The sequence below is a fragment of the Artemia franciscana genome, chromosome 21, assembly GCF_032884065.1.
Source record: "Artemia franciscana chromosome 21, ASM3288406v1, whole genome shotgun sequence".
Taxonomy (NCBI): domain Eukaryota; kingdom Metazoa; phylum Arthropoda; class Branchiopoda; order Anostraca; family Artemiidae; genus Artemia; species Artemia franciscana.
In genome coordinates, this window is record NC_088883.1 from 34,109,033 (window position 1) to 34,129,410 (window position 20,378).

The window sequence follows — 20,378 nt, forward strand, 5'->3', positions numbered from 1 at the left end:
CATGTTGCCTCTGCTTCTAATTTGAAAAACATCACGAGATAATAAAATCCACAAATAAATGTCGTCTAGGGTGGACTTAATGACTGTACCCCCCCTCCCTTTAGTAAAGAAAGCATCACTTTTGGTACCAAAGTATTTTTACAAAGGTTTTTATAAATAAGAAGTTTCGGTCTGTTATAGCCCCCCCCCCCCCCCCCCCCCCCCTGTCAAGCCTGTTAGTTTATTTAGACTAAAAATCTCATAGGAGATAAAAAGCAATAAGAACGCTAAAAAGAACTGAAAATAAAAAAAACTGTAAAACGAGAACGAGAAAAAAAAAGTTATGACACCTAACTAACTAGATTTAGTTTTTAATGCGATGCGTCCGTTCAGAATAAGATTGAAGTGACACCATAGATAGTTTTAGTCAAAACCATATCTGACCACAACTTAGTTTAGACCGGCCAAAAAGATGATTCTCTCACGCATTATGATTGGCTACTATCTTTGAAATTACGGCAGACAATCATGCCATTGGATGGTTTCAATTTTTAGGGAAATATTAAAATCTGATTGGTAGCACTAGGAATACTGGTCATCAAACATGGACACAGAAAGAAAATAGAGTATACTATCCGTAACCCCTCCAGGATTTAATATCCCATATTTACCACATGAATAATCGACATTTGATACTTTATAGAGGTTACACCCCCCCCCCCGAAACATCCTTGTATAAATTCCTTTCAGGTTTTAGGACAGACTGAATATCGTATTAGTAAAATATAGCGTGAATAAAATTTTATACGCGGAATTAAAGAATTTGGGTAACTTATAAAAGTGGAAACTGGCGCTAGTGTCGACAAAAACTACCATTTAGCATCTGGCGACACATATGATTTTTTCAAGCTTTGCAATCGTTTTCCTATCAGGAACTGAAATCAGACATTTATTACTAGCCTAATTTTACTAATTACACTGATTAAATATTCTTATTATTATACTGCAAGAAAATGTCAAGTGTCGCCAAACACTAGATGGCGTTCATAGTTTTTTTTTTTGCTGACACCAGCGCCAGTTTCCACTCTTATAAGTCACCCATGCTCTTTGAATTAAGCATAAACAGTGGATTTGTTCGTTTTATTCGCCATAGCAGCATTTCACATACACACAGCCCTTCGTCCTTTAAGTTTTAAGATTAAATTTTTCTGATATTCAGCACTAGCGCATGAGGTTGAGCCCTATAGGCTACAGCCAAGAAGAACAAAAAAGAAAGGAACAATTTTTTCCTTAAAGAAACACAAATTATCACATTTCAAGCTACACTTCAAAACTTCAAACCCTTCTCCTTATAGTAGGTAAGTAAGAATGATGGAATATCGCCACTACAGCGATAATGAACAATTTCAGCCAGAAATAGCAATTCATTTCCAATTTTCATATCAAAACTATTTTTAATCACCAGCTCCCGCGCATCTTCAAGAACCTCTTCACATTTGGGAGATGCAAACTTCCAGAGATCGTCGAACAGACTGAACATCTAGAATGATATCCATATAAAAGCAAAAGCATAACTGTAACCAATAGCGGTTTTAGGGGGGATTGTATACCACAGGAGTGTAAAGAAATAAAATAAATTCAATGTCAGATTTCAGAAAAACTGTGCGTGCCGCTGCCCCTCCCCCGCCAGGCCTTGAAATAATATCGGTGTTAGGGAGGAGGGGCATGGTATACCACAGGAGTGTAAAGACATAGCATAAAATGAATTTAAATTCAGATTTCAGAAAAACTTCGCGGGCAGCTGCCCCTCCCCCTGCCAGGCCTAGAAATAATAGCGGTTTTAGGGGGAGGGGCATTGTATACCACAGAAGTGCAAAGACATAAAATAAAATGAATTTGAATTCAGATTTCATGAAAACTGTGCGGGCAGCTGTCCCTCCCCCTGCGAGCTCTAGAAATAATAGCGTTTTAGGAGGATGGGCATTGTATACCACAGGAGTGTAAAGACATAAAATGCACTTAAATTCAGGCTTCTGAAAAACTGTGCGGGCAGCTGCCCCTCCCCCTGCCAGGCCTAGAAATAATAGCGGTTTTAGGGGGAGGGGAATTCTATAGCACATATGTAAAACATAAAATAAAATGAATTTGAATTCTAATTTCATGAAAACTGTGCGGGCAGCTGCCCCTCCCCCTGCCAGGCCTAGAAATAATAGCGGTTTTAGGGGGAGGGGAATTCTATAGCACATATGTAAAACATAAAATAAAATGAATTTGAATTCTAATTTCATGAAAACTGTGCGGGCAGCTGCCCCTCCCCCTGCCAGGCCTAGAAGTAATAGCGGTTTTAGGGGGGAGGGGCATTGTACACCACAGGAGTGTAAAGACATAAAACGAATTTAATGTCAGATTTCAGAAAAAACTGTGCGGGCAGCTGCCCCTCCCCCTGCAAAGTCTACAAATAATAGCGGTTTTAGTGGGGAGGGGCATTGTATACCACAGGAGTGTAAAGATATAAATAAAATGCATTTCAATTCAGATTTCAGACAAACTGTGCGGACAGCTGCCCCTCCCCCTGCCAGGCCTAGAAATAATAGCGGTTTTAGGGGGGAGGGGCATTGTATAACAAAGGAGTATAAAGATATGAAATGAATTTAAATTCAGATTTCAGAAAAAAAAACTGTGCGGGCAGCTGCCCCTCCACCTGCAAGGCTTAGAAATCATAGCAGTTTTAGGGGAGGGGCATTGTATACCACAAGAGTGTAAAGACGTAAAATAAAATGAATTTAAATTCAGATTTCAGAAAAACTGTGCGGGCAGCTGCCCCTCCACCTGCCAGGCCTAGAAACAAAAGCGGTTTTAGGCCATACGCAGAAGTAGAACTACCACAAGCAGAACTAGCGGTAATTTTCCTAAAACCCTCGAGAAGCTACATCCTCGATTGCGATTTACTGAAAACACCTGTATGTTGGGCAGCATGATTTTTAATTCGTTATGGCATCAACAGCAGCCCGACAAAAAAACAATATAACAAGGCCGATGAAGATTCACATACTAGATTTTTGCTACCGCCCTCTCAAACCCTCAGAACGTCTTGAACGTCCTGAGTATTACGTACGTTTTATTGAAATCAACATTTTTCTGAACAGTGTGATCTTATTTGTCAAAATATCAACAGCAAAAAAAAGGAAAAAAAAAAAAAAAAAAAAAACAAACAGAAAATTACCATAATGATCAATGGTAGAACCAAAGCGGTTTCAATCCGTAAAACCAAAACCAAATGAAAACTGAATGAAAACCAACAACACAAGTAGAAGCAGTAGCAGTTTTAGGCCTCAAGATCTGTGGGGAGATATACCAAAGGAGTATAAAAACATAAAAAAAGGAGTATAATGTCAGAAAAACTGGAGGGGAGGGGAGATGCCTCCCTGCCCAGGCCTATAACCACCACTGACTGGAACACAAACCAAGAATAATTACTGTCCTATGATTCTGTGGTAAAAAATGCGCTTTAATCTAATTAGCTTATGCTTATTATGCTTTTAATTTAGTTACAATTCCATTATTCTGCGCCATCTTGAAAGATAAAACACATGCCTTCAATAGATCAAATAAACAACATTACAAAATAACAAATAAATATCTCGTTTGCAACTCAACGAGATAACAAAGAAAAAAGACTAAACAGTGAGAGAGAATAAAATCTATCAAAAAGCAAGGTGTAATAGAGAATGTTAAAAATAAAAAAGAATGTAAAATAAAAAAATAAAAGGAATAAAATTCACATACAGCCAAAAGTAAAATCAAAGTAAAACCGGAAGTGCAACTGCAATATGTAGTAAAACTAGAGAGAATAAGAGAGATTACTTTCTTACTATTCTGATGTAAAATTTGTGCTTTGAATCCACTGGCTTATCTCAAGACACATTTTCGCAAGCCAATCACATTACTCATAAGCGGAATGGAATTTTTTGTGAGATAAATAAGCCAACCTTTTCAAAATCTGATTGGTTCATTCAGATAACATTAAGGCGATACAAAATTTCAGAGATGGTCCACCAGAATGAACGTCTAGAACAAAACCTATGCGTAAAAATTTTGAACACCTTTTTCATCTTTTTTATCAGAGAAAAAAACATTCCTTGAACGAGTCAATTTTACTTGAACAAATATGTTTAATCGGATTTCACGTATGCATGTGTGTTTATAAAGATGCACAATGTAGCATAAAGAAAAAACAAGCAGAAAAGATTTTAACTGAGATTTAATTGGATTTAAATCTATATAATGCCTATATAATGTGTGCTTATACAGATTTCAAAATATTAGTTGTGCTAAATCTTTCAGAATTATGATTCAAATTTAAAATATCTGTACGCCGCTTAAACTTGAAAGATTCTGAAACAAGTCACCTACTGGAACCAATTCCTGGTTTTAGTAGCGATACAAAGTACTATTTAACCCAATTTGATTTTGGGTTAAAGTGGAGAAATTTTTGTTAAGATTTATTTTAGAAGTGAAGTGATTATGCCTACTTGTTTTCTTTTCTTAGATACCCCAATAAACATTGCCACTTCTAGTGCTATCTTGGGCTTGAGTATATCTGGTATTAATTCAAGGGAGGAGAGAGGAATCCAGAAAAAAGAGTTTTTTGATTTGCTGGGAGGTAAGTCGTTCGACAATGTTTACAGGGAACCCCTCCCCCCTGTTAGCCGGTGCAATGATAGAGCATTTCAACTTAGCTTTAATTGAATTTTGCCTATGCAATGTGTATATAAAGATTCCACAATATTCAGTTTTAGCGAAGGTGGAATTAAGCTTCAAAATAAAAATATCTGCACAACAATTAAACTTATAAAAGATCCTTAAACAAGTCGGCTACTTACAGATTCCCTAATAACGATTGCCATTTCTAGTGTAATCCCAGGCTTGAGTGCAGCTGGTATTAATTCTAAGAAAGCATTAACCAGAGCTGTAATGGGGTCATCATTGGGCATACGTAAATGTTTGATGCATTCTTTCATAAAAAAAATGAAGTTGGCATAATGGTTCTGATTTATCTTCAGGATGACTTCCATTTCTAGAAACAAACAGAAATGTGTTTGGAAAACAGACAGGATATTAATCTGAGAAATCCAGAGGAAGCAAGATAACAGGGGATCAGTGGGAGGAGGAGAAAATAAAATGTCTCAGTCAAATTTTTCTAATTTATTTGGAGTTGAACTCTAAGCCCCCATGGAGTTTGTGCCAATATTTAAAACTTTATCTTCTTTTACCTTGACAAACTCACATACAAATAGGGATGAAACGATTCCGAAAAATTGCAAAAATAATTTAGAACAGCCCCTATTCCTATTCTTGATAAACTCACACACAAATAGGGATGAAACGATTCCAAAAAAATTACAAAAATAATTTTGAACAGCCCCTATTCCTATTCTTAGCAAAATCGACTGTGGCATATTAAAATATATATTAATATATTTTATATTTTATAATACAGATATATTTTAATTATGCTCAGTGGGAAATTAATAGACCCCTACTGATAAAGGTCAATTTTTTTTCGTTTTAAGTTCAATCATTGACTTACTCATTTTATTTTTCAAATCTTCTCATATTTTGCTAGTTCTTAATTTTCATTTTTATCATTTTCCTTTTTATCCGTCGTAAAACTTGCATGCTTTAAAACATTTAGAAATGATGTCAATTTTCTTTTCATAGAAACAGGAGACATAAATAAATAAAACAAAAAGAAATCTCAGCAAGAGAGAACCTGAGGAATGGCAGAGGTCACAGAGCTTCTTGTTAATAATTAAGTTTTCCCGGTTTTCCTTAGAGTAGATGTCTCCACTTTTTGTCTCCTTTTTGGGATTATTTAGGTTGGCGATGGGATTATGATTTTTTTCTGAGAGGGGGGATGATTACCCCCTCTCAGAGTTCCAACGCGTCTTAATTTAACTTATTTGTCGGCAAACTAGAATATTTTGTCGGCACATTCTTTATATCCCCCCCCCCCAAACTCAAAATCATAGGTTCGCCCCTGCCGGAAGGATATTTCAAAATTGAACAAACAGTGGTCCAAGTCTAAGCCAATGAGCTTGACCCCAGAGTGACAAATGATATAAACTTAAAATAGAAAAGGTATGTATACACAAATGTTGCGTTTTCTTTTAACAGGAAATCAGATATTTTTAGAGCACAACAACCACTGCTGACTTTCATGATTTAAATCTAATAAAAAAATGATAATAGTCAGAATATTATGGGGGAAGGGAGTAAAACACTTCCTAAACTTAATTTTAGTTAGTCTTAACGTAAATCTGTTTTATGAACCCATGAGCAAATATTGAGTTTCAGCTTTGAGCGAGTTGAGTTGAGTTTTTCAAACTTCAAAAACGAAAAGACGTGGGTTTGTACTTAAGGCAAAACAATACCTTAAAGAATCACCTCGTCCGTCCGTTGCAAGTCTTTTTAGTTTGTGTGGCTTTAAACTTATTTAGTTTCAATATGTACCTGCTATTATTGAGTTGCGATCAAAAACACCTATTAAACATATTACATTATTTGCTTATTGTGCTTCAGACCTCAATAAGCTGCAATTCGTTCTTTTTTAGACAAAAAGAAATCATGCTGAATTTATCTGTCAGGATAAATTAAAAGTCCTTTCTTGTTAGTCCTTGATCCTTCCTTAAAAGGTTCTACGGAGATACAAGATTCTTTAACTCTAATTATTATTCCCATTTTCAACTATGATTTTCGGTATAGTAGGAAGAACGTAGGCGTATGGATAAGGAATTAAACAGCTCGCGGTAACGAACTGAAAGTAATGAGCGGTGTGGCTCAATAGTAACCGAAACTCTAAGAAACAGAGTCTTGATAACAATAGATACATCAAGAGAATTGAATTTTGATGCTTATTCAAAATATTTAAAATTCACCAAATTAAATGGCACACATTAAAAGTTACAAGCCTGAAACAATTTCTGAGAAAGGGGGAAACACTTCCAAAACATCAAGTAATCATAATGAAAATGACACCATTTGATTAAGCATACCAGACAACCGTACTGCAGAGTTTTCAAGATCCTATGTGAAAAAAATGTGGAATTTTGCATTTTTTGCCGGAAGAAAGATCACGAATGTGTGTTTATTTGTTTTTCCCAAGGGTGATCTTATGGAACCAGTGACCGTAGAAGCTCGGGAGAGGATCCATTTGACTGGAAAACAAAAGTTCTAGTGCCCTTTTTAAGTGACCAAAAATATTGGAGAGCAGCTAGCCCTCCCCCCACACTTATTTTTCCCCAAAGTCACCCGATCAAAATTTTGAGTTAGCCATTTTTCAGCATAGTCGAAAAGTCTAATAATTATGTGTTTGAGGATGACTTAACCCCTCCAGATTCCCCAAGTAAAGTGCTGCAAGTTATGAACTTTGCCCACTGCATTGTATAGTGTTGTTTATTGGGAAGAATATAGATGCTTTTAGGGGAGATTTTTCAGGTGGATGGGGAGATAGTTACGTGGGAGGATCTTACCATGGATAAATTTTCCGTGGGAAAAGGGATTCTTCCATGGAGAGGTAGCCGAATTTCCCAGCATTATCAAAAAATGATCAGAAATCAAATAAAAAAACAAGGTTTTCCAACGAAAGTAAGGAGCAACGTTAGGACTTTAAACGAACAGAAATTATTATGTGTATGAAGGAATTCATCCCCTCCTCAATGCCTCACTCTTTACGCTAAAGTTTTTTTTAAACTTTTAAAAGAGGTTATTATTTTAATTAAACGGCCTTTATTATTCAGGAGTCATTCTTAAGAATTGGGACGACATTCGACCTTTAGCGTAAAGATGGGGGTGGTGAGGAGGGGGCGACCCCCTTACATACGTAATAGTTTCTGTTCGTTTCAAGCTCTAATGTTGCTCCTTTTTTCAGTTGAAAAACCTTGCTATTTTTTTTTTATTTAATTAAGCCAAGAGGTGAAGACATCGACCAGGAGACATGCTTCACGATCTTAGGAAGTACAGAAGCTTCCAGTAGGGACTTCGAAGAAGAACTGCGCACCAGAATAGCCCTAGCCAACGCAGAATTTCATAGAGCTTCAGTAGTCTGGTAATTCACTAGTCTGGTATGTCTCTCATGTCTAAGATGCTCCATTTTTAATTCGGATCGGATCCGGGGATATTGGGGGTTGAGGGAGGAAACAGAAATCTTGGAAACCGGAAATCTTGGAAAACGCTTAGAGTGGAGAGATCGTGATGAAAGTTGATGGGAAGAAACAAGCACAAGCTCTAGATACGTGATTGAGATAACAAAACCGGATCCGATCTCTTTGGGGGGATTTCTAGTGCTTTGGCGAGTTAGCTAGATCGGTAACTCTAGTACCGAGCCTAATTTTAGGTTCCGACTTCGTCACAAGTGCCATAGGAGCTCTTTTTTTTTCTTGTTGACACTGCGCGAGTTTCCATTCTTGTAAGTTACCCATAATCTTTGGGCTGAAGTCCAGTGGTTTAGTTTTCCCTCTTTATTACCCTATACCTTAGTTTCTCTAGTACCTCCAGACGCACACAGGGTGTTAGTGAGTAGCCTCCAGTCTTCCCTTACACGGGGTGCTGCATAAATGTTCTCCCACACTGGAACGAGATTCGTCTAAAGGACTCTTCTTTCATGTTCGTACGTCCCACGGAGTGTGTTCTCTGTCTTTTTTGGTGACATATGCCTGCTGATTGCCAGTGGAAAAGCATTTTTTAAGTCTATGGTCTGGCATGCAGAGGTATATATCCAAGGTATCGCCATCTCGGTTGTCTCACGTCTGGTTGGCGTGTACGGGTACGATTCTCCCCGCTGCTAGCATGTTCAGGGTTAACAACTGGACACGTTTTAGGTCGAAAGGACACATTCCCATGTGCTGGGACGCAATGACATAAGAGGGCAAAAAGTGAAACATTGTTGAAACTTGGAATATAAAAGAAAGAAGAGGGACATATTTTGTAAATTTATGACATAAAACAAAATATTCCAACTTTGGAAATATTTCCCCAAATGTAAATTTTCACCAAAGTAGTGCTTTTTCTTTTTTCTTTTTTTTTGAGCATCCAGGTTATGCCAAAGATGTCGTAAGTAAAGGACTTTCTCCAAATGAGAGATCTACATATTTATACGGGTTTCGTGCTTTCACACTAAGTAATTTTGCTTGAATGTTTTGTATGGATATTTTTCGCTCTCATTATATTTAATGTTAACTGGTCACTTTGAAAGAGGTTTAAATAACGTCTTTTGGTCAATAATGCAACTGCTAAAAAAAACCTCTAGTTTTTGAGATTTCAAGACGGACACATTTTAGCTAAAAATGACACATTTTCGGATGCTCAGGGGACACATACATGGACCAAAAGTTGGCAACCCTGGACATGTTCACTCCAATTGATCCTTAGGATCCGACGAAGATAATTATTCTCAAAAGCAGTAACGTGCTTCTTCTGTTCTAGAGTTAACTTTCAGCATTCCAAAGTGACTCGAAGCAGACAGAACATTTATCTGGAACAGTCTGAGTTTCTCAGAGTACACGGGAGATTTCCAGACTAGTGAAGCTCTATGAAATACTGCTTTGGCTAGGGCTATTCTGGTGCGCAGTTCTTTTTCGAAGTCCCAATTGGAAGCTACTGTACTTCCTAAGACCATGAAGTGTGTCCTCGGCACTTCCAGATGAGCTAGGATGATGAAAGTTGGCAGGCGCATCAGGGACCAGAACAGATTAAATTAAAAATAGTCACTTTTCGACCATCTGGGGGGGGGAGGGGAGAGGGGCGGTTAATTCGGAAAAATTAGGAAAAATGAGTTTTTTTTAAACTTACGAACGGGTGATCGGATGTTATTGAAACTTGATATTTAGAAAGACCTCGCGTCTCACGTCTGCTGACCACGTGCCTCTGGATATGGGGTTTCTCCCCTAACTAAACACTCCGATCAGGACGGCCGCAACCTCATGTGGCGGGTGGAGCCCACCCCGGGAATCTCAGTACCTAGGTTTAACCTAGCTCTAATCAGATTCCAGGCCTAGGGTCGGTTGGGCTAGCGACCCTCCACCCGAAAATTAAGTGCTACGAAAAGTGACAATATAGCCTCGGACCCAGATTCCCTTTTAAGATCTCGACCATACGCGCGTCAATGGACATGCTGACGACGTCAGAAAGACTGACAGACTAAACCTTATGGACCGAACCTACTCTCTGAAGAACTTCGCAAGAATAAAGTGTCAATCGCAGGTCTTACAGAAACACGTCTTACCGGAAGCGGAGAAGAGCGAATAGGTAACAGTGACTCATTGCTCTGGTCTGGAGGAAGCTCGAGAAGGAATGGTGTTGGCCCTGCACTAAATAGCCTTACAAGAAAGGCCTTACTTTTACACGAAGCTGTATCGGACAGATTAATGAAGGCCCGCTTTGGACATAAACATGGCAAGATGACTGTCATCATATGCTATGCCCGACCAACGATTCTGATGATCCAACTAAGGAGGATTTCTACTCTGCTTTGTCCAGATGCCTTGCAACAGTTCCCCCCATGATATAACCGTTCTCCTTGGCGACTTTAATGCGACAGTGCGCGATGATATGGGTTTATGGCGTGGCACAGTTGGTCCTGTATCCCCCGACCTACTTAACGACAATGGGCTTCGCTTACTTGAACTGTGCCGATCTCACGACCTCTACATTGCAAACACCTACTTCCAACGCAAAACTATTCATCAGTACACGTGGTATAGTAATGACGGTCGTACAAAGAAGATGATTGACTACGTCATTATTTCCAAACGCTGGAGATCATTGGTGAAGAACTGCAGAACTTACAGATCAGCAGAGCTTGGAAACGCAGACCATAGGCTTGTGTGCGCCGATCTTCGGCTTCGCCTCCATGCACAACGATCGAAAAGAAAACCCGTCGCTGCAGATATTGGGAAACTAAAGGAACCAGATACTCGCCAGAAGTACAGTATCGAGATATCGAATCGCTTCGAGGCCCTTGGCTCACTTAATAGCAGCGAAGATCTCTGGAAGCATTTCAAATTGCAGACCAGTGAAGCAGCACAACTAGTGCTTGGCAAGAGGAGTTATCCAAAGAAATCGTGGCTAACTAATGAAACACTGCAAGTCATAGAGCAAAGACGGAAGGCAAGTCTTCTTGGGGATAGGACCACATATCGGAGGCTCAATGGAGTGCGGAACAGACTCATTCACCGGGATAGAGCCCAGTTTGTTGCAAGGAAAGCCGATGAAATTGAGCTAGCTGCAAAAAAGAAAGACATGGGCAGCCTATTCAAGCATCTCCGAGACCTCACTGAAAATACCTTGAAAACTCCCACCTTGGGTCCCGTCCTGTCAAGGGATGGTGCACTTCTCTCTGATGAAGGTTCTTGTCTTGAGCGGTGGAAGGACCACTTCTGTTCGCTCCTCAACAATACTGGTCCGTCTGCGCCTCCTAATGATAGTCCCAGCCAACCTTGCAGTCAAAGACCTGGAACAGATGTTCCTCCAGATGAGCCTTTCAGCCCCTCAGAAATTGGACATGCAGTAAAAAGACTCAAGAATAATAAAGCTACGGGTATCTGTGGCTTAAACTCAGAGCTGCTAAAATATGGAGGTCCTGCAATGCTCCTGTTTCTACACACCCTGTTCTCTACAATCTGGCAAACAGAGATAATTCCTGAGGATTGGCGGAAGGGTGTCATCATCCCCTTATGGAAGAGAAAAGGCTCGAGAAGCGACTGCTCCAACTACTGGGGAATAACCCTACTGTCAGTCCCTGGCAAACTGTTTTCAATGGTCCTGCTGGATCGATGTCGGAGCATCATTCGAAAAATCCGGCGACCGGAGCAAGCTGGTTTTATGTCGGATCGTTCAACCATCGAGCAGATTTTCACGATTCGACAAATAGTAGAGAAGACCACAGAGTTCCGACAGAAAGCATTTATTGCCTTCGTTGACTTCCGTGCTGCATTTGACTCAGTCGATCGAAAAGCTCTTTGGCGGATCCTAGAGTTGACTGGCCTACCCGAGAAATATTGCAGACTTCTCAAGGCGCTGCACCATGGGACGGAGAGCTGTGTACAAGTAAATGGTCAGCGCAGCCCGTTCTTTCAAATCACGACAGGGGTGCGCCAAGGATGTGCAGTGGCCCCAGAGCTCTTCAATGTCATCATAGATTACGTTATGACAAAAACCACTTCACGTCTCAGCTTTGGGCTCAAATTCGGAGATCATACCATCACAGATGTCGATTTTGCCGATGACTTGGCCATTCTGGCGGACTCCATGGAGCAGCTGCTGGAAGCGCTCCGAATTCTGCGAGAAGAGGCTGCCAAAGTAGGACTACATATAAACTGGAACCAAACTAAAATTATGGCCATAGACCCGTCTTCTCCTGCTGTTAACTCTCCAGTTAGCCTGGACAGCACCACTAGCATCGAGGTTGTCAAAGACTTCACCTACCTGGGCTCCTTAATTTTTTCAAATGGCTCACTTCTCCCCGAGCTGCAGGCAAGATTATCTAAAGCGTCTTCTGTCATGGGTAGACTGAACCGTCACCTCTGGCGAAAACCAAATATCAGTCGCACAACGAAACTGCGGATCTTCAACGCTCTAGTCGGTTCTGTGATGCTTTACGGAGCTGAGACATGGCAAGCATCAGCTGCAACCCTCAAGAAAATAGACGTATTTCATGCAAAGAGCCCGAGGAGGATTGAGGGCCTACGATGGTCTGACTTCGTCAGCAATGAAAAGCTTCTGCAGCTCACAAAGCAGTCTTGGTTTTCGTCTCAAGCAGCCGAGCGAACCTTACGATGGTTCGGGCATCTGCTTCGAATGCCACCACATCTACCCGCAAAGATGATCTATGACTTCGACCCAATCAAAGTTGGTTGGAAGCGACCTCGAGGCCGACCGAAGAAACGTTGGTCCGACAGCCTGTCCGAGTTCTTAGCGAAGGCAAACATCAAACAGGGCGAAGAGCAAATACTCGCCATGGACCGAAGTGGGTGGAGGAGGCAGACGTCACTCTCTACGCCGAGCAGTGCCCGGCAGGAGACTTAAGTCAAGTCAAGTAAGTCAAGACAAAACTAACATTTTTTAGAATAAAAGAAAACCTTTAAGAGTGGCTAAACTGGACCGCTTGAAGTTTTAGCGAAGTGATATGGGCTAATCCACATAAAGCTGGTAATATGAAAAATATTCTTACGAATTTAATTCTTAAATTTCTTCAGCTGCATGTTTGTGCATGTCACACGCCCATCAATTCCTCAAAAACATCCAATGAAGATTTTAAGATAGACATTTTGTTAAGCATAGTTGAGAAGACAGTAATTATGTCATTGGATTTGACCTTTAGTATTCAAAAAGACCAAAGGCATTCTGGTGAAGCTTTCAGGGAATGTTGAGCTGAGTATTGAACTAATTCAAAATACTTCACTTGCATTTATATTGTCAAAGGGACGGAGCTCAACAATGACTGAGGGTATTAAGTTGAAAATTTCAGGGAATGATAAGGAGGATGTGTCTTGAACATTCTCGGAAAGAACTAATAAAATTAAACAGAATATTTGATACATAATGATATTAATTGCTGAAAGCTCATCAGTTCAAAATTTAACTTTACTGTAGCTTTTATGGTTATTTTCAATGTTGTAATAAATACAAAAGAAAATATTTGTTATATGAGTCGTTTCCAGTAAAGCGGCAAAAAGGTAATATTACCAAAAAGGTAATATATGAATATTACTAACAATGTAATATTTGCACGCTACTACTGCTGCAACCATTTGCTATGGTTTCAATATTTGAAGCAGATCTTTCTTCTGATTTAAAATTCTTCTTACTGTTTAAATTCTTCTTACTGTTTAAGTTTACTTCTTCAACTGTTTAAGTTTACTGTTTACTTCTTCTAAGTTTACTGTCACTGTTTAAGTTTACTGTTTACTTCTTCTTACTGTTTAAATTCTTAAATTCTTCTTACTGTTTAGATTCTTCAACTTCATTTGTGTTCTTCTTTGAAGAGCAGTTCGTTGGGTACCAGCCACTTAGCTATTTCTTTTCAATAAACTCTTGTTTGTAGCGAAGCTATATTTGTCTTGAACAGCCTTGGAAAGAACTAATAAAATTAAACTGAATATTAGATATATAATGATACTAGTTGCTGAAAGCTCATCAGTTTAAAATTTAATTTTACTGTAATTGTTATGTTTATTTTTAATATTGTTTATATAGCCATTTTGCTATTTCTTTTTCAGCAAAATGTAGGAATGCAGTTGGCTCCATCAATGCTTTCAGTCAATAAATCTTCGAATTTTGACAATCACTTTCTAATAGACACCTAACTCGTATACCTGACCAAAGAATGAAATTGCAATTAAACAACAGAATAAAAATAACAGTTCAAATAGAGATAAATCCTTTTACCAGACACTGAACAACAATGACAAAAGTTTTGGATATTTTGATCACATATACAGTTACCATCATCACCAGATAGACTATAAAAAGTATATCTGCTTTTTAGATTTATCCCTATTTGAACTATTATTTGTGTGTCATGGAAATGCAGCGTGGCAAGAACAGATCCAGCATTTTTTTTTCAGGGGGTGGGGCAAAAAAAAAAACTTTGAAAACGCATCAAAAATTTACTCATATACATTTTCGTCACGTTTTTACGAGTTGGACAAACATTACAGGAGCGGGGTGGTTCTAACCCCATACACCTCCCTCCTCTAGATTCAGCCGTGCAATGTGATTTTGGAAAATACCTAAAAAACAGCATAACAAATAAGAAATAAAATTACCTTTAAATTTGCTTTGAATACTTGACAAAAATACTGTTCTAAATTTTTTGTCTTCAACTGTAAAGCTAGTGAGTTCCTTCACTTTCATCAATAGATTTTCACCAAAATTACGTGAAGAAACTGCTCTTTCAACCAGAATATCAGTAAAACTTCTAGAATGAAGATTAAGATGCACATCCAGTGTAGATACACACACATACACGTACAGTACACATTAAGATACACATGCCCAATTGCATATAAAAGTCAGGTGAAAAACATACTATTTAAATACTAATTCAAAACTAAAACTATGGAGATAAAGAACTAAGGAAAGGTGAAAATTTTTAACCTTGGGGAAAAAAGTGAGAAATAAATATTAAAAAAACAAATATACTGAATTGAACATGCAGAAAGACAGACAAACATACTTATATATTAACACTGAATTCACATTAACTATGTGAACAACTCGAAGGAGTTCTTGTTGTCTTTTACGGTAGCTTCAGCGCTTGCAGAGAAGGGGCTGTAAAGGTGAAACTGAGCAGGCCTTAGGAGTGTGCATACTTGAGAAGGCATCCATTGAAGAGACCTTTAACTTCGTTGAGGACTGAATATTTTAAATTATTTAAACAATATAAAAATTGGGGAAAAACACGCGAAAAACAGGGGTCCATTACACTTCCTAATATATTCTATACTTCCTAATAAGCTGCACAAAATGTCTGCTGCAAGTAGGATAAAGTGAATCCAAACAATATTTGTATATTTATCTCACAGTTTAAAAATTTTGAGTGCACATAAAAGCAGTACCAATCAATTCTTTTTATCTGTTGTTATCAGTTTTAACATGCAGCACTAGGAGACCAAGCTTTGCTTGGTTAAGGGAATTTTATACATACAAAAACTTTCAGTGCCCCCCTCCCCCTTGGAAATCTCCCCCAAAAAATTTTGTGTAATTTTTCTAGACTTCGTCTTTTTCAGAGGCAACGCTATAGCGTTGCCTAAAGTAGAGGCCATATGGCTCCAATGTTTTTTTGTTTTGTTTTTGCTAGAGGCACTTCATACGGAAGGGTTCGTCACATAAACTCCGAAGGGGGCTCATTCGATTGGAAATCGGAAGTTCTAGTGCACTTTTTAAGAGTCAAAAGTGACCAGAGGGCAACTAGCCCCCCCCCACACCCGTTCTTCCCAAATGTATCCGATAAAAATTTTGAGATAGCCACTTTGTTGAAAAATAGTTCAAAGATCATATACAAAACTCCGGTGTTGACACAAGCCCCCAGGGCCAGCCGTTGTAAGTTGTGTCCTGGAGGCATATTTGGTTCTTATGGAAAGGATGCTTGCATAAAATTCAGAGAGGACTCATTTGATTGGGAGTTGACAGTTCTAGCTCACTTTTTAAGAGCAAAAAAATAAGATCAGAGGGCAGCCCCCTGCTCCACGCCTTTTTTCCCTAAAACCCATCCGATAAGAACTTTGAGATAGCCATTAAACAAAAAAAAAGTTCAAACATCATATAGTGAAAACTACGGGGTCAACACAACCCCCAGGACCTGGAGGCAGGCTTTGTCAGTTATGCACTGGTGGCATATATGGTTATTATTGAAAGGATACTCGTATAAACTTCAGAGAAGGATCATTTGATTGGAAATTGAAAGTTCTATTTCAATTTTTTAGAGTCAAAAGAGAAAAAGAGGGCAACTAGCCCCCCACGCCCCTTTTTCCCCAAATACATCTAATATAAATTTTGAGATAGCCGTTTTGTTAAAAATAGTTCAAAGATCGGATAACAAAAACTCAGGTGTCAACACACACCCCCCAGGGCCTGGGGCAGGCATTGTAAGTCATGCCCTTGGGTCTATATGGTTCTTATGAAAGGAATGCTCATATACACTGCAGAGGGCTCATTTGATTGGAAATTGAAAGTTATAGTTCACTTTTAAGAGTCAAAAGAGATCTGAGCGTAACTAGCCCTTCCTCACACCTTTTCCCCAAACCCATCCGATAAAAATTTTGAGATAGCCATTTTGTTAAAAATAGTTTAATGGTCAGACAAGAAAAACTCCGGTGTCGATATAACCCCCCAGGGCCCGGGGCAACCATTCCAAGTTATGCCCTGGGGGCATGTGTTGTTCTTTTGGAAAGGACTCCCTTATAAATTTCATTGGGGCTCATTTAATTAAAAATTGAAAGTTCTAGTTCACTTATTAGAGTCAAAAGAGATCAGAGGGCAATTAACCCCCCATGCCCTCTTTTCCCCAAACCCATCCAATACAAATTTTGAGAGAGCCATTTTGTCAAAAATAGTTCAAAGGTCAGATAAGAAAACTTACGTGTCAACGCGACCCCCAGGGCCCAGGGGCTGGCATTGTAAGTTATGCTCTGGGAACATACATAGTTCTTATGGAAGGGATGCTCGTATAAACTTTAGAGTGGGCTCATTTGATTGGAAATTGAAAGTGCTAGCTCACTTTTTAATAGAAAAAGAGATCAGAGGGCAACTATCCCCCTCCCCCTTCAGCACCCTATTTTCCTAAAACCCATCATATAAGAACTTTGAGACAGCCATTTTTTCAAATAGTTCAAAGATCAGATAACAAAAAATCAGGGGTAAACACTATCCCTCAGGGCTCGGAGGCAGGCACTGTGATTTAGCCCTGGGGGAATATATGTTTCTTATGAAAAGGGGGCCTGTATAAACTTCAGAAAGGGCTCGTTTGATTGGAATTTGAAAGTTCTAGTTCACGAAATTGAAAGTTCTAAGAATCGGTTCTGTGTGAATTAAATAAAAAAACAAGAATTTTTAAATGAAAGTAAGAAGCGACATTAAAACTTAAAACGAACAGAAATTACTCCGTATATGAAAGGGGCTTTTCCTCTTCAACGCCCCACTCTTTACGCTAAAGTTTGACTCTTTCTCTTAACTCTATCTCTTAAAACAGTAAAAAACTTTAGCGTAAAGAGCGGGGCGTTGAAGAGGAAAAGCCCCTTTCATATACGGAGTAATTTCTGTTCGTTCTAAGTTTTAATGTCGCTCCTTACTTTCATTTAAAAAACTTGTTTTTTTTATATTTAATTTCTGGACGTTTTTAATTAATGCATGTTTTGATCTTGGCTCTCCGAACATAAACAAATGGAACAAAATAGTAAAAATAATGTAACAAAATAATAGTAACAAAATAGTAAATAGATAGTTGAAATTACTAAAAATACTTTAGCGTAAAGAGCGAGGTATTACGAGGAGCTAAACCCTTCATATGTGTAATAATTTCTGCTCGTTTTAAGTTTAAATGCTGCTCCTCACTTTCAGTAGAAAAAAACTTTTCATATTTATTTTTTCATTGTCTTTTTAAATAATGCTAGAAAATCCTGCACCCCCTTCATTGAAAGTCTCTTCCCCCATGAGAAGTTTTTCCATGGAAGATCCTCCCACGTAGCCCCCCACCTCAACTCTCCCCCCCCCCCAACCAAAAAAATCCCCCTGAAAACGTCTGTACACTTCCCAGTAACCATTATTATATGTAAACACAGGTCAAAGTTTGTAACTTGCAACCCCTCCCATGGGGACTACAGGGGAGTAATTCGTCCCCAAAGACATCGTTATGAAGTTTTTCGAATATGGTGAACAAAGTGGCTATCTCAGAATTTTGATCTGGTGACTTTGGGGAAAAAATAAGCGTAGGAGGGGGCCTAGGTGCCCTCCAATTTTTTGGGTCACTTAAAAAGGGCACTAGAACTTTTAATTGCCGTTATAATGAGCTCTCTTGCGACATTCTAGGACCATTGGGTCGATACGATACCCCTGAAAAAAAAAATACAAATAAAAACGCATCCATAATTTGTCTTCTGGCAAAAAATGTGAAATTCCACATTTTTGTAGATAGGAGCTTGAAACTTCTACAATAAGGTTCTCTGATATGCTGAATCTGATGGTGTGATTTTCGTTAAGATTGTAAGACTTTTAGGCGATGTTACCCCTATTTTCTATAATGAGGCAAATTTTCTCAGGCTCGTAACTTTTGATAGGTAGGAGTAATCTTGATGAAAGTTATATATTTAAAATCAGCATTAAAATACGATTTTTTTGACATAACTACTGGTATCAATCCATTTTTTAGAGTTTCGGTTACTATTGAGCTGGGTCGCTCCTTACAGTTTGTTACCATGAACTGTTTGATTGAGTAATTGATATATATCTCTTTCCAAATGTTTGCATACCCCTCAGCACTGTAACCTCAAATATCCACTAAAATAGAAAAAATTTAATATTCAAAACTTTTGGCTGTGTTAAACACTGTTCGATTTATTAATAACCTACTTGTCCAGTAATTTATTGCCTACTTTGAGGGGCTGTACCTACAAGTTCTTTTTTCAGAATTTGAATAATTTCTTTCTCGAAATGCTAATACGCCTATATTTTTAAACAGCATCTTTTGAGAAGAAAAAAAAACTCACTAAATACATAATAACAAGGTATAAAGATCTATAGAGTTTTATATATGAGAATTATTTGTGTCTTTCAGTCTGTTTACATTAAACTATACACATTTATGTTAAGAATTGACCTAGTAGTGAACTTCAGTAACTTAAATATAACTTTCTTAATATTTACATACCCCTGAGCCCTGTAGCCTCTAATATCCAATAAAATAGTACAATTATGATTTTCAAAACTTTTGGTTGTATAAAACAATGTTTGATTTGTTAATAACTTACTTATCCAGTAACATATCGCCTACTTTGAGGGGCTGTGCCTGCAAGTTCTTTTTTCAGAATCTGAATAATTTCTTTATTGAAATGCTAATAGGCCTATATTTTTAAACAATATCTATTGTGAAGAGGAAAACTCACTAAAATGCATAATTACAAGGTATAAAGATCCATAGAGTTTTATATATGAGAATTATGTGTGTCTGAAAAACACAAATATTTCTCATATTTAAAACTCTATGGTCTTTATGCCTTGTCATCATGCATTTTACTGAGTTTTTTTTTCTTCACAATAGATGTTGTTTAAAAATGTAGGCCTATTAGCATTTCAAGACAGAAATTATTCGAATTCTGAAAAAAGAACTTGTAGGCACAGTCTCTCAAAGTAGGCAATATATTACCAGACAAGTAGGTTATTAATAGATTAAACAGTGTATACTAAATCAAATCAAAATTTGGGAGGTTAAATTGTACTATTTTAGTTTACATAAGGGGTTATAGTGCTGAGGGGTATGTAAACATTAAGGGATGTATATTAATTACTCAATTTACTACAGGGTCAATTTTTAACACAAATATATAAGTATAGTTCACTGTAAATAGACTGAAAGAAACAAATAAGTAGTGCATTCAAAATTCTATACACATTTATGGCTTGTCATTTTGCATTTAGTGTCATTATGCATTTTAGAGTGTTTTTTTTTTTTCTCCATAATAGATGTTGTTTAAAGATATAGGCTTGTTACCATTACAAGAAAGAAAATATCTAATTCTGAAAAAAAAGAATCTGTAAGCACAATACCTGAGAGTAGAAAAAGACTACTTCAGAAAGAAGGAAAAAGATTACTTCATTAATAAATCCAATAATATTTACTAAATCAA

The 20,378-nt window shown here is 38.0% G+C and overlaps 1 protein-coding gene across 1 annotated transcript in view; it reads right to left on the minus strand.

Moving 5' to 3' along the window:
- Positions 1 to 190: 190 nt before the first annotated feature.
- Positions 191 to 20,378, minus strand: part of LOC136040967 (uncharacterized) — a 26,740-nt gene continuing 6,552 nt past the window's right edge. Inside the window, exons 2-4 of the mRNA XM_065725436.1 lie at positions 14,805 to 14,956; positions 4,863 to 5,056; positions 191 to 1,519 (exon numbers count right to left, since the gene is read on the minus strand). Coding sequence (XP_065581508.1) covers positions 1,307 to 1,519; positions 4,863 to 5,056; positions 14,805 to 14,956 — 559 coding nt within the window. The 3' untranslated portion in view covers positions 191 to 1,306. The remainder of the gene's footprint in view (positions 1,520 to 4,862; positions 5,057 to 14,804; positions 14,957 to 20,378) is intronic.